The following is a 15,604-nucleotide window of genomic DNA, read 5'->3' as shown; positions in this document are numbered from 1 at the left end:
CTATCATGTTCACAAGCAAAAAACAGCAAATTTTGGCCCTTTAAGGGGCCCAACTCTGGAACCCATGATGGGATCTGGTCAGTTTTCGAAAGGAACCGAGATATTAAGCCAATATAAGTTGTGTGCAAGTTTGATTAAAATTGATTCAAAATGTGGTCTCTATCACGTTCACAAGTCAAAAAAAAGCAAATTTTGTCCATTTAAGAGGCCATAGCTCTGGAACCCATGATGGGATCCGGCCAGTTGTCGAAGTGAACCGAGATACTATGCCAATACAAGTTGTGTGCAAGTTTGGTTAAAATTGATTGCAAAATGTGGTCTATATCATGTTTACAAGCCAAAAATAGCCAATTTTGGCCCTTTTAAAGGACCATAACTCTAGAGACCATGATGGGATCTGGTCAGTTTTCAAAAGGAATCGAGATATTATGCCAATACAAGTTGTGTGCAAGTTTGATCAAAATTGATTGCAAACTGTGGTCTCTATCATGTTCACAGGCCAAAAATAGCAAATTTTAGCCCTTTAAGGGGCCATAACTCTGGAACCCATGACGGGATCTGGCCAGTTTTCTAAAGGAACCGAGATATTATGCCAATACAAGTTGTGTGCAAGTTTGATCAAAGTTGTTTGCAAAATGTGGTCTCTATCGTGTTCACAAGCCAAAATAGCAAAGTTTTGCCCTTTAAGGGGTCATAACTCTGGAACCCATGCGGTGATCTGGATAGTTTTCGAACAGAATCGAGATATTAAGCCAATACAAGTTGTGTGCAAGTTTGATTAAAGTTGATTGCAAAATGTGGTCTCTATCGTGTTCACAAAAAAATTGTGGACGTACGGACGACGGACGACGGACGAAGTGCGATCATAAAAGCTCACCCTGTTTCTACGTGACAGATGAACTAAAAAAGAATAATACTAAACCACAGAGAATAAACCAAAAAGAATTACCATATACATACTACTAGTATAGAGAAAAACACTATACCATGGAGTGTACTAAAGAGAATAACCCTACAACATAGAGAATAAACTAAAGATGATAAACCTATAAGAAAGAGAATAAACCTGTTCTGCTCTTGTACTGATTTGCCTGACTAAATTATTTAAAAGACACTTTAAACGTTTTAATGTTTTTCTTCATGCCTACAGAAGCAACTTCATTTCCAAAATTACGGTGGCTGATTTTGGACATTTCGTTATGTAGCAGATTATGAAGCACATTTCGTTGTGTTATTCTGGCGTGCGCGCTATAATGCATTTTTTCCAATATTGTCGTATTGGCGAGCGCACCAAAACTACAAAACGCGCACCAGGACGACAAAACGAAAAGTGCTCGATCTACATAAGCCGTGCACGCCAATGAGACATAACGTAATGCCCTGAAAAGCCGTCAATGACTGATGACTGGTGTCTTTTAAAAGACTTAACATGTTTTGTGATGAATACCGCCGTGACATTCCTCCTTTACTGTAAAAATAGTACTAAAACCAATATCGGAGAAACAGATACAAAAATGTAATATCTGTTAACGGATCAAAGTTTAACAAATCAAGTTAAATGTTGCAAATGCTTACTTTTCCAGCCATGTACCAATTATCTCCTCTGACTTCCCGCTGCAGTACATGTTGGCAGTATCTAAGAAGTTTCCACCAAGTTCTACATAACGATCCAAGATCTTGTGTGCGTCGGCCTCACTAGATTGCCTTGGGTTACCAAAAAACTGAAATGATATACTTATTTCATGTTCATGTGGGACATTTAGAACTTTCTCCGTCTGTACGTCTGTCATTCTGTCCGCAAATCCGTCAGACCGTCTTTTAACTTATCAACACTTTTTGTTTTATTAAGGCGAATTACTTTCAGAGAACCTTTAATGTGGAACTTTTGGGACTTTTCATACTCTTATGTACCCAAAGTCCGGTCATAACGGCATGTTTAGAGTTGAAAATCCAGAACAGCATGTTTTCTAGAAATTAAGTTTATCAACTTAGCTTCCCCTTTTACATCACCATACTGAAGTATTACCTTGATCATATATATCACTATATGAATGTATTGTTAAAAAAATGCTTACGACTCCCATAGGTCCTTCATCGTTGTATCCAAATGTCATGGTACCAAGACAAATGTTGGACACCTTCATTCCAGTCTTGCCCAAGAAGTTATATTCCGCCTTTTTCTCACCGGCCATTTTTCGTTCAATTTCCTCTGGAACAAATATAAAGAGATTTATCTTGGGTCCTCTAGAGATCAATGGTTGACGTACCGGCTTCGAGGGCTCAAAACCCATCTACGGCTGAACACTCTTTTATCATTTTTCATTAATCCATTTATCGATTTCATTGCTAAAAAAATACTTCGTTTCAGTTTTCAAAACACTGCATAATTACTATTGTAAACTCTTCTCCTGGTTCTTTAGTTTAGGGTCCGAAAGAAAGTAATTTATTTGTAAAGCAACTACTGATACAAAGTAAGCTCCAACACCAATCAGTATTCCGAAACGATGGTCGCGCTTGATTAATCCTTATCATGCTGGACACGGTTGATTCTGCCTTTGCGACCAGTGCAGACCAAGATCAGCCTGCACATCCGCGCAGTCTGATCATGGTCTGCCCTGTTCGCCATTCAATCAGTATATTTTTGGTAAGCATCCCCTTTTAACAGTTAATGGTACAATTCAAATTGAAAGATGGATAAGTTCAATATAGAAATTTAGCAGGGTAAGGGTTAAACAATTTGATAAGATTCTTCAGATGACGCCGTTTTGCCAATCTCAGTCCCCCGGGAGAGGGCAACGATTAAAATTGTTTCATTCCTCACACAGAAAATGACAAATTACATTTTAGATGCTTCATATATGATAGAAATGGTAGGTGACAAATAAAAAAGAAGTTAGTACCACGAGAAATTATGATATAACACAGAAACTACTGTTTGACAAATAAATGCTTACACAATACAAAAATGTACGGCTTTATCCCACTAACTGTTTGTAGTACCCACTACTATTCATTTTTATACCCATGTTTGTCAAAGGCGCATTAATAGAACAGAAACGAGAACGGGGTCGAAAACTAGTGCTTTGTTACTCTGCGATTTTTATGTAAAAATTACTGTTTTATCAGCGATATAACCTGTCAAAGATTTAGTTTTTGTTTATTTCTTTGAATTAGCATAAAAATTACGAAATTGTCTGTTTTGTAGAATATGGATTATTTACCCATGATATGTCAATTTACACCATGAAAATCATTTTCATTGCACTGTTTTCCTACCAGGACAACAAGTACAATTAGCATTCTAGAAATAAGAACGATAATTTTTAAGCAAAGTCTCTCTGGAAAATATCCAAGGATTTTCACCCACTATGTTTTTAATAGTTTTTTATGTTTATACTTTACAACACTTTAATCCAATTATGCATTTTACATCAAAGTATTTGAAAATGGAGCCGTCAAAAACTTGCCTTAAAAATTTATACGTTTTGCAGAAATAATCCGTTGCCAGTCAACCAAACACAACATTAAAAAGCCAAAAAACGTGAAAACCGTATCCCATCCGTGTTTAAACTGCATTTTAAAGAATTCTTCATTTTTTCTAGGACCATGACTGGCATGAGACTGAGTATACACAGCTGCGTATTTTGAGCATAAGGTAGCTACGCCCCTGTCTAAGTACATATATTGTGCACAACCTTTTTCCTCAGTAACTTTATGCTAAAATGCAAACTATAGAGTACACGTACTTTATTTTTCCATAATATATACATATAGTGTGCAAGCATGCTACGGCTAAAGCTTACTCGTTCTTAAGACAGACCCGGTTAAATAAAACTGCACAACTGGCCAATTTTAAGCTTTATTTTAAACTGATTTAACCATTTTTAAGAAAAAATATTGTCATGTTGCATAAAGCTGCATGTAATAAAAATATGTGGAATTAGTTTGTGCATTCTTTTAAACATATGTTGAATATAAATAATAAATACCTGTCAAGATTTTTAAAATATATCCGTGTATTTGTAACACGTCTACATGTATAACTTATTGAATACACTAATATCTGGGACATGGGTAAAAATTAGTACAACGCAGCACGGCCCGGTACAGAATTTACATATTACAGTTTGGTTAATCATTTATCTTTAATAAAAAAAAAACATATCATACCTTTATAAGTCCTGTACATGTGAATCTAGGTATTTCCACCGCTGCTTTCAGAAAACTGGTCCTTTTCCTTTTTAGAACGGGGTTATAACATTAATGTTCTAAATTATGTTTGAAATAATTGACCAAACGTTTTTAAGAGTTTAATTATTGATTGAATATATCATGAAAAATATCTACTTAAGTCAACTATACAGGCTTTAATTTAATAGATAAAGGTCATGTTTTGTTTTACAACAAATAGCACTGTTCTATTTAACATTTAATTTCTGTTGCGTGACTTATGCCTTTGAGAGCCTTTTTAAATGTGAATGTTTTTGGTGGCTGCTGCCACCAGTGTCAAAAAGAATACTCCGTTTGAGAAATCTTGTCAGTTCTTAAGACCATCCTAACAACACAACCAAAAATAGTTCCACGCTTTCCAGGTAAACAATCATCTACACAACATGCAGAATAGGCAGAGCTACAATATATGCCTTAATACCATTTTTAATGTAAATTCGGCGACTAAAATCAATACAAACTGAAGTCAACGTTTTAATTAAAACAACCACGTGTATGAATACAAATATGCAAATTTATGGTCACGTGAATAAACGATGACCTCATGCCACCTGAACTGGAGCGATGATATTGACTAGCTATTGCATAGTACTGCCCCAGAGGTCACGTAGCTTATAACGTAGAAAAGGTAGCTTATATAATATAGAAACCTGGCCTGGGAATCCAGACAGACAATTCAAAAATGTTTCCTAACCGCAGTGTCACATTTATAACTCCCGAAATTTAAGGCTTTATTTGATAAAGAACAATGACTTCTGCTAGCAATAATCCGCGGCTAAAAATAGAAACGGAATTTCAACGGAAAAGTTTCCAAACATTTCCGGTCCATAGACAATACCAGTTTGTACCTCTGATAGCTTTTCCAGCAAGTTGTAACACTTTTCAAATATGTCAGAACAAACTTAAATGTTCGTCATAGCTATCAAATTGTAAGATATTATATTAAAGCAAGCCTAGTGATCTAAGAATGTGACTGCATTGTCTCGATTTCGTTTCAAGCACGCAAAAATATGACCACATGTTAATTAGGCTATTTATAGAAATCGATAATCAGCAGTGATATGGATTTCCTCAGGCGTTGATACTGCCAATTAACACTAACTAGCGCAAATTTAGTGAGATGATTTATGAACAGGACAATACGTTATTGATATAACTTGAACAATGTACAGTTCATCGTTATATCAAGAACAAAATATACTAAAACATGCTTAGCAATACGAGAGTGAACAAAAATAAAAGAACATTCAGTTAAAATTCATTCGATATTGTTTGCAATGTGACCTGCCGTGAGAATCAAAGACATGTATATGTTTTCTAAATAATATTCCCTCACGGATAATCTTCCTTCAGCAAATGTACAATATAAGATAATATATGTATGCATAGATACACATGTATTCGGTATAATTTCGTCTGACAAAACACGAATTATCAACGTGGAAACCCACAGGTCGCCCAAGCTGAGAAGCGTTGCAAGCTCGCTTTGACTAAGTGGTGCTACTGTATCACGATTTCATCAACTTGTAAGCCCGTGAAAGTGGGCGCAGCGATGATACTAATACTCGCTTTTTTTGAAACGGCAATCTGTCAGACTGTAGCAAGTCGTCGGATAACAGATTTGACCAACTTAAAAATGGAATTGTTTCAACACAGATTCTGTTCACTTCGAGTCACACCATGAGAAAAACAACATAGTGCATTTGTGACCAGCATGGACCCATATCAAATTGCGGATCCGCACACCACTCTGGTTAGGATTCTTGCTGTTCGCTAACGGTTTCTCTAGTTGCAATAGGCTTTGGAAGCTAACAGCATGGATTCTGACCATACTGCGCGGATGCACAGGCTGGTCTGGATCCATGCTGGTCGCAAACGCACTATGCTGGTTTTCTCATGGTGCGTCTCAATATATCTGGATACAAATATATGTATAAAAATTGAAACGGTTTCGTTACGCCAGTTACATATTTTCGACTTTTTTCTCGGTCTGACTAAAGTTGTAAGTTTGTCTGACTTAATGTCCAGCATTTTTGCGAAGCCTGCTGTTATGTCTAGCGAACTTTTGAGTATAACAGATGGAGTGATAATTAATGCACCTCTAAAATACACTGGCTGCAGAATTGACATTCTGAGGTGCATTTGTAGTGCATGGTTGTGTTGTTTTCTTTCAAAAAAGTCTCATGAAAACCACAGCTATCTGATACGGACTAAATCAGTGTGTATAATAATTCATGACAGACACTGCCCGAAAGCTTTAAAAAGAAATCTTTAAAGCTGAATGATTTGGAGAAAAAGCTTATATTATTTATTCATAGTAAAACATCTTCTATGTAATTTATGTTGTAGTTTTCGTCACAAATAATCAAAAAGGATCAAAACTATTCGTTAAAGACTGAATCAGTGTGTATGTAAACAATGACTGGCAGTGAAAAGGGATTAATTTTGAAACCAAAGCCGAATATTAAAAAAAAAATGCAAAAAAAAAGTTCTTATGATTTATATTAACAATTCCTCAGTTGTCGCTTTCTTTGTAATATTTTAATCATTGATTAGCAGCCACCATCAGCGCTTTGAGCGCTTTGATTATAGAATGTCAGTGTGCCATGCTAATTGCCAATATGCTTTTAATGCCGAGTATTAAATGCCATGTACTTTAATGGTAAATACTTTTTTAAGCGCTAAATGTCAAATTCCTTAACTTTATAATTTGTTAAGGATCCGTAGGCTATTCCTAAAATAATTGTAGTATAACTTTCAATTATTTGAAAACATATAATGTTCTATCGGTGACGCAATAGCAAGTTCTACTGGTGCCGAAACTGTTTACATTTGACTGTTTTTAAAGACAAAATTATGTAACGAATGCCAGCGATGCATTCTTCAACACCTATTCATATAAATAAGGACTTATAGCGATAAGCATTCGGCAACTATTGTTCTACATGTCACATTTATCTGCTTTGTACTTTGACATTTAGCATAATCACGTTTAGCATTTGGCAGTTTACATGGCGCTGACGGCCTTCCATAGTTCTTTATAAACAGATACTCTCTCAAACGTTCTTTGCTTTATTTTTGAAAACATTTTAACATTTCCCAAACTTCTGATTGCCATAAATCTGAAAGTGTGTCCCTCTAAGTCAAAGAAAAGTACTCCAACAAATGTTTTGAGTAATCTATGATAGGTCTTCTTTTGCAGTTAAGAAAGAAGTTCTGTCAGACATGTTAAGAACTGTCCATAAAAACATAAATTGATGGATTATATCAGTTTACCATTTTTATTGAACATATTTATCTGAATGAAAGATCAATACGGCTGGTAGAAAAGTTTATTGCCTGTTCATTGTGAATCCCTTTTTATCAGTTATAATGCGCATTAGTAAGATAAATGTTAACATAGTAATATATTTCTTTGTTTTGCACGGATGTTTCGTTATAATACAGACTCATATTGACCTAGTTTGTTGAAATGTGATATAACTTTAACGTAGTTTACATTCTGCGGTCATGTCCCTTTGTCCTACGTTTCCTTTGCTAAGGAACATACCGTGTGTAAATTCATCTGTAGATGAACCTTTACTCAAGGTATACATGTACGTCTCATTTAACTAAGATATGGGCGCGAGTTGTAGCTAGCGAGAAAAAAAAAGCTGCATTTCAATGTTAGTTACGGATAGAGTGGATGTACGTACGTGAAAAAAAACTGAATGTCCACACCATCACGTCTGGGTTCCAGCCTGTCGATTTTTCATAATGCTTCTGCCAGGTTCAGCAAATCGCTATGTATCCAGTTGATGCTATCAGAAACTAAAACGACCAAGTACTTACATAGGAGCAGTAGCAGCAACGGTGTGCTCATATATATAAATACAGCATATGTTATGAAAAACAAACAAAATATCAACGCCTGAATCTCAGGCTATACCATTATGTAACCAACATCATCTTCATAATCATCAACAAGTTATCGTATATATTATCTTATACATAATGAACATCATCACCAAGGTTACCTTTATGTTGTTTGGCAAAAACAATCATATTGGTCACATATATATACCACGCTTTGACCACCATTGAAAATAAACGTTTTTAAAAATTGCATATATATATAGCCTATAAATATTTATGTACGGGAAGCTTTGTAAGGACTGCAAACACTTCCACGCAGTATTTAAAAAGGTTCTGAGGATCGTTATATTTCGAAGAAGCGTATAACGGTGTTACAACCGACGAATACAGTTACTGTAGAAAACGAAGTAGAGCTAGTTAGTATTAATGTAGAGTACAATGAAATGTTAATGAAGTTGACAAAAATAATAATGGAATACGAGGCACTGGCAAATCAATGTAGAGGACAAAGGCGATGCTTATGTAGAAAATTACTGATTATTGATGACATGAATCAAACTTAAGATTAAACACATGACGTGAGGTTTTAAATCTGAACACTGGTAAGAATATAGTCTTGCGTCCTTTTATCAACAATAAAACAATAGATTTAAATTGGCCTCACTCAGTAATTGCGATATTATAATCATACCTTTGGATAAAAAATAATCTCAAAGTCGTGTTTTTAAAGTCAAAATTGCATCGTACGGTAGCGCTTTCATACTGTCGCACTGACGGAAAGAGTGACGTCAAGCTCTATGTATAGAATGGTCATAAATGTCGTCATAAACAAAATCAAGATAATATAAAATCAAAGGGTTGAAATGTCTTGGGGTCGAAATGTCTTTGGGGACGAATTGTCCAAGGAAATTCAATTTTGGGGTTGAAATGTCCTGGGATCGAAGCTGTAATATAAACTTAACCAAATCGGGACGCCGAAGCCTACGAATGGGCGAGTCCAGTAACTCTACCAATCGAGCTAAAAATTACTGAGTACATGTTTCATTACAGTGATATTTCGGATTTGACTTTTCAAAAATCCTTTCGAATTTTGCACACCACGCGCTCTTTGTCTACTTACCTCCCTTGAATACTCTCTTTGAAATAAATTGGAACATTTGAAATTTTGAAATAAAACATCGATTTTGTCTAAAGAATAGAGATATTGACGTTTCCTTTACGATAGGTATTTAAAGCAGTATTGCTACTTTCGAATTCCTTACCTGTTTTTGTACTCAATAATCACTGATTATGTAAAAAATTGAAATAAAGTTAAAAATCAGCAAGAAGTTGAGAGTTGCTGGTTGTCCCTTTAAATTTTGCACAACCATTTATTCATCCCGTTATTTATACGGTTGTAAATTATTCTTAGATTCATATACATTTCATTGATTTTGAATCCATTATGTAAGGCAGAACATAAATGCTAGGTATGTTGTAATTTCATTCACTGGGATTAGTCAAAATAATTCCATGATCAGATTGTTTTGTGGGGGTTTAATAATTTAACCAAAATAATAGAGGATAAATCACAGTATACAGTCTGTAAACTTATGGTTTTATGGCTTTTTATCGGCGTACATTGGAAGGTGTGGGATACAGTGGTCACTGTAGAGAGTTGAGCATTCAGTTTGCAGGGGCTGTACTCTGTTGGAAGCTCAACAGTTGATACCCCACTCTGCAGTTCCACAGACACTTGGGGGTCAGCACCCCTCCCGATCTGCCCCGGCCAACCTTCAGCCAATATATTTTCGTCTTTTAAAACAAACTGAGTACATGTCTCAATCATACAACAACTTTTCTTACCATTTCAACATGTTTACAAAAAATTCCATATTCTATGAAAAGTCAGAAAAACTAATGAAAACTTACTCCTAACGTTTTCAACACAAATAGCTTGTCCAAGGACAGGGTTTTTTCTAGCTAAATTGGGAACATAACCTATACCCCCAAAATTGGGAATTTTGACGCGTAAATATAAATGTTTCAAATTGGAAAATATTTAGTCCCATAGGAATTAGGATATAATAAGGATGTGTTTAAAGTTTTACATGCAAGCCGCTATCTCCAAAACTAATGCAGATATTGAATTGAAACTTCACATGTGTCTTCGGGGTTATAAAACTAGTTGATAGCATCAAGTCCCATAACTCCGATGCACATTTTGGTCAAATTATGTCCCCTTTTGAACAAAACTTGATATTTTAACATTTTGGGTAATATTTTCTTGCGTCTGGGACAATATTTTGAATAGTTGAGCTTGGCTGTCTTACGGACAGCTCTTGTTATAGAAATAACGCTATAAGATATGCCAGGGTGTAAGGACTCCAACTGGTATTTGATGAATTGTGAACAGATAAGCGCAGAGAGGCTCTCTGTTTACAGCATATTATATTTTTTCAGGGATCGAATTTAGTGGTCACTAACTGGCGAAATTAATTGAGAATAAAAAAAATGCGAGTAGGAAATCATGGCACTCAAATATTTTCACAATCACGTCCGAAAATCTACAAATCCGCTCAAACTGTCCTTTGCTTTTTAAAAACTCCTTGGGGGTAGTTATTTTACTGATAATCACGTGATTGCTTGTAGGGGCTTGTTACTGTATACAAATTTATGTAATTATCGGATATCTAAGTTTGCGTCTAGACGATATTTGTTTTCATTTTTGTTAGTGATAATTTTTTCTAATTCACAAGGATCAAATTTAACTATTTTTCCCACTTACAATTTTTTGCTAGTGCTGTTTTTTTTCCACTAGCAAAATGGTGGGTTCCATTTCCCACTTTTTTCACGGTTCGAACAGGCCAGGACAGTACGAACCAAAGTACTCGATGATTCTTTAGACTTTTGGCTGGACTCGAAATTTTTAAGTTCTTTGAGGCCCATGGTGTCGCTAGCAATTTCGGTTTCACCTGAATTCACTTTGTTCAGCTGCAGAATATGGTTCATGCACCTTTTGGCCAAATGAGTGTCAGAAATATGTTCATGTGTTGTTAAATTATCTTTTACATAGCACTTTATTGTGTAATTTCTTAAGACATGTATTAAAAAAGTACCATTCTGAGTGAGTTTAGAACTTCTATTCAATGCAGCAGTGTAATTAAAATCATCTCCTCAATAACGCTACACATGAGGATCTGACAGTGACTCGTCGGAGGTCACCTTCTCGCGACCTTTCCACTAACCAATCAATGCCTTGGTTTCAAATTTTTGAAAGTGAAAGTAGAAGTAAAAAAAATCTGTGCCTAGGATTCCAATTTTTTAACTGTGTTTAACATGCATTTATAATGCTAATGACGACAGCATTTAAAGTTAAGGGACACAATCTTTCCTTTCCATTATTTCGTGAAAAACATTCCACTTGTTTAGGTTTTAGTTCTTTTATTTTAACTTTTTCCAAAACAGCACTCAAAGCACAAATGGGCAGCGCTATTTTGATGGTCGAGCCTACGTTAATTCTGCAATAAGTGATTTCATTGGCTGAACTGTAAATTTATACTGTTTTCGGAAATCTGATACAGTGCAAAAGCAGTGTAGAACTGGCCGCTGTCAGATCTTCATGTATGAGAAGAGTGAGATTTTAATCGGATTGTTTAATGCAATTAATTTTAATTCATTTCCTTTTCTCTTTCAGACAGTTAAACGTCTACTTCTGATACAGGCTGCATACCATAGATAAGTACACAGTATGGCTGCCCCTGATATGGAAGTGATCAAAGATATACCAGGATATAAAGTGATCCTTAAAGCTGTACTCAAAGCTCAAATACAACAACTGGTAATTTTACTGTTATAATCACACCTTTCTCTCACATACTGTGAAATCTAGATATACCTTATCATGCTGGACATGATTGATTCTCTCTTTGCAACATAAATTGTCTGATCATGACCTGCACTGTTCGCTACTCAGTCAGTGTCTTTTTGGTAATCACCCCTTTTGACAGTTAATGGTGCTGTCCAAATTGAAAGATGGACAAGTTCATTATAGAAATTTAGCAAGTTAAGTGTTAAAGCTGTACTAAAAGCTCAGATACAACTGGTAATTATACTGATATAATCACACCTTTCTCTCGTACTGAAAATTTTCTACATTTGTATTTTATTGGCATTTCATTCAGAATGGATTTTCATGTCTGTCTGTGTAAATCTGTGTATCAGAGGTTTAATATATCACTAAGCCTGCTGTATCAAATTTCTGAAAATTATATTGAGCTAAAATGATTTCAGATTCAAAAGATGAAATATTTTGGTGTTTGTCTGTGTTGGACTTGGTTTCGTGGCTTTTTTATACGCCCGTCTCTTAAAGAGCATGGCATATTATGTGAACACCCATGACGGCGGGCGGTCGGCATCCAAAAGCTTGTCGGCGCTCTAAGTCAAAACAGTTTTCATCCGATCTTCACCAAACTTGGTGACAATGTTTGTGGGCATAATATCTCGGCCAGGTTTGATAACCAGCAAAATCGCCCCAGGCACTCTGAGTCATGGCCCTTGTATTACTCAAAATCTGCAAATTTAGCCTTGTCCGCCCTCAAAGTCAAACAGTTTCCATCTGATCTTCACCAAACTTGGTGACAATGTTTGTGGGCATAATATCTCGGCTAAGTTCGATAACCAGTAAAATCGCTCTAGGCACTCTCGGATTATGGCCCTTGAATTTTTTGAAACACTGCGAACTTAGCCTTGTCTGCTCTCTTGAACAGTTTTCAGCTTATCTTTCACAAACTTGCAGATAATGTTTGTGGGTATAATGTCGCAGCTATAGCCTAAGTTCAATAACCAGCCGAATCGCCCTAGGCACTCTTGGATTATGGCCCTTCGCGGCTTGAATTACTGGAAAACTGCAAATTTAGCCTTGTCCGCTCTCAGTCGAACAGTGTTTGTGGGCATAATATCTCGGCTAAGTTTGATAACTATGGTAGCCAAATCGTCTTAGGCACTCTTGGATTATGGCCAAATTTGGTTACGGCCGTATTTTGTGACAGTCTGTCTCTCTTGTTAAGTTTTAGCTGCTAAGAAATAAAAAATTCTCCCTCCCACCCCCAAAAAACAAAAAAATAGTAATTTACATTGTTTTTTGTTCTCTTAGATTTGTAGATTCTCTTTGATGTTTAGAAATATCTCAAAAATAAGCACAAGTATGAATGATAGATCTTATTTAGCCAAAAGAAAGAAAGAAATTAATAATTTAATTCACATGTGAGAAGTTTCACTTTTATTAAAAATCTTTATTGTAATATTACATAGTGTCATTCAAGATTGAGATTTTCCATGTGACAGACTCCCATTATGAAAACTAGGGCTGGGACAATTTATAAACATAAAAATTTGATTGAGCCTAGCAAAAAATCAGGCACACAACCGTTCCTTATTTCATTGGCTATATTAATAGTAGAACTTCATACTTTGAAAATCTTGGGTTAATCAAATTCTACATGTATATTGTTGGAAAAAAATGGATGTAACATGCAGGATTATCTTGTTTCAATAAAACGGTCTGACTGTTTTGCTTCTTTTTGGTGTCATATCATTGACTTATTTTGGTGAATGTAAAAAGAAACAACAGCATGTTCTCAGCTACCTTTATGGCACTCAAAATGCAAATTTCCGTCTTTTCTCTCCATAGGTTGAGCAGTTAGCAACCCACACAGATGAAGAGTCTGTTATACTGACAGCAAGTGTTGCAGATGGCACACTCAGTCACCTCGGCTCTGACTCGGGCAAAGGATTTCTTGAAGAACAAGAAGATGTTAAAACACAGTTTCTCGGCTTCTGTCTAAAAAGTAAGATATTGAGTACTTAAGCAGTGTACGAAATTCAGATCGGACTCCAATAGCCCGTTCGGGCTACCAGATTAAAAATTTTCCAAGCCCGACACCAATTTCACTAGCCCGAACTTTAACACCTTAAAATACATAACTTTTGCACCATATAACATTTTGTTTTACAGACACTCTATGCATGTTTGAAGTAATAAAAAGACGTACAGTACTTTTGAAAAATTTTAACTCTAAATACTCCAGTCCAGATCAGCATCGTCAGAGTCTAGTCCAAATAATTGTACTCGAGAGTTGAATATCGTTATATTATTTTGACTTGTCGATATCCGCCTCTAGGTAGACAAAGTAAAATATCAAAATGTAAAATCGGTCTGCCCGAGGTCTCATTATTTAGACTACGTCAGAGTCCAAAAGCATTGGACATGACACTCCTTGCCAAAACGAAATCTAAACTGTTATGCCCGATTTTTTCGGATCCGCACTCGCCAATTACTGCAACTCGGACTGTTGACAATTTGTAAGATGTAATACCGAGTGCTGAATACACATTACACACACGCTGATAGCATAATTTAAGCTCCACCTACTGCAGGTACTTGTGAGATTTTCGCGAGAAGTGTGAAAGCTAATCAAATTATCCGTTACGCTAGAGGTGATTGTATTCAGCCAATTAGAGCTGCGGTTACGTCTTTGACACCGTGTTTGATTGTCAACACGTAAGAGTGCAAAAACCAATAATTCCATAAGCGTTTCTCAGTCTGGAAAATCACGATGCAGTACACGTTTAATTAGCATGTTTTTTTTAAACAAATGAGGAAAATTCGGTAGCCCAGTCGGGCTTGTACCTGTGGAAAATCGGTAGCCCGAGCTGAAATTTGGTAGCCACGGACTGTCGGACTACCGTGAAATTCGAACACTGCTTAAGATAAATAGAGAATGACAGACTTCTGTCTTATGATATCAGTTTTAACTAGCGAGGTGAGTATGGACCGGAAGACTTGCTACTTTGGCTCATATCGACCTAGCCTGGTAAAATTGGTAGCCTGTTATTCATTATTTGTTGCAAAAATGTTGAGGATAAGATATTTTTGCTTCTTTAGACAAAAAAGGAGGGAGTTTTGCTCATTTTCAATCCATCTGTTGTACAGTAGATCTTTGGTTTTTGATCAATAACTAGAGAATGCAACACTGCTTGGTTTCACAATGGTCAGACTTCATAGTATGATTGCCTGTAGTCAGTAGATGACCCATATTAATTATTATTGAAGGGGTCACCAGGTCAAGATCACAGTGGCCTTGAGACTGGAAACGTTTCTGCTCAGTAACTAAATGCTTTGGCCTACGGTTATCACATTTAGGTTAGTCCCTCAGTCGATTGACCATTTTGTTTTCGATCAATAACTAGAGGATATTTTTTTGTCAGAATGGTCAGTCATTATGATGACTTCCTTGTGGTCAGTAGATGACACCTGTTATATTAGGGATCAGCCAAGGCCAAGGTCACAGTGAGCTCGGGATTGAAAATGGTTTCTGCTCAGTAATTAAAGAACTCTTTGGCTGTCATTCTTCATAGATGCTTGTCTATAGTCAGTAGATGACTCGTGCTGTTTCTTAGGTCATGTGATCAAAGGTGACTGTCATCTCATATTGACTTCTTGATCAAATCTATGCCACGATTACTCCCAGGGCTCCAG

The 15,604-nt window shown here is 36.0% G+C and overlaps 2 protein-coding genes across 15 annotated transcripts in view; one reads left to right on the top strand and one right to left on the bottom strand.

Moving 5' to 3' along the window:
- The window catches only part of LOC123540652 (1-deoxyxylulose-5-phosphate synthase YajO-like), a 49,987-nt gene extending 45,571 nt beyond the window's left edge, over window positions 1-4,416 (bottom strand). The window contains exons 1-3 of one of the 6 annotated variants that reach the window (XR_008367850.1): window positions 4,171-4,346; window positions 2,076-2,209; window positions 1,576-1,721 (exon numbers count right to left, since the gene is read on the bottom strand). Coding sequence is in view for 5 of the 6 variants with exons in the window: in XM_045325868.2 (XP_045181803.2) it covers window positions 1,576-1,721; window positions 2,076-2,209; window positions 4,171-4,189 (299 nt within the window). In the remaining variant the exon portion in view is untranslated. Of the gene's footprint in view, window positions 1-1,575; window positions 1,722-2,075; window positions 2,210-2,954; window positions 2,979-3,989; window positions 4,108-4,170 lie in introns of those variants that run through there. The other 5 variants (XM_045325868.2, XM_053526930.1, XM_053526929.1 and 2 more) reach the window with 5 other exon arrangements.
- A 4,769-nt stretch (window positions 4,417-9,185) lies between these two features.
- LOC123539918 (zinc finger and SCAN domain-containing protein 21-like) overlaps window positions 9,186-15,604 on the top strand; it is a 104,059-nt gene continuing 97,640 nt past the window's right edge. For all 9 annotated transcript variants that reach the window (XM_053526925.1, XM_053526926.1, XM_053526928.1 and 6 more), the window contains exons 1-3: window positions 9,186-9,310; window positions 11,762-11,905; window positions 13,757-13,913. In XM_053526925.1, the coding sequence (XP_053382900.1) occupies window positions 11,816-11,905; window positions 13,757-13,913 (247 nt within the window). In that variant the 5' untranslated portion in view covers window positions 9,186-9,310; window positions 11,762-11,815. The remainder of the gene's footprint in view (window positions 9,311-11,761; window positions 11,906-13,756; window positions 13,914-15,604) is intronic.

The sequence above is a fragment of the Mercenaria mercenaria genome, chromosome 16, assembly GCF_021730395.1.
Source record: "Mercenaria mercenaria strain notata chromosome 16, MADL_Memer_1, whole genome shotgun sequence".
Lineage (NCBI taxonomy): Eukaryota > Metazoa > Mollusca > Bivalvia > Venerida > Veneridae > Mercenaria > Mercenaria mercenaria.
Note: the sequence above shows the minus strand (reverse complement) of the source record. Positions and strands in the feature narration are given on the sequence as shown.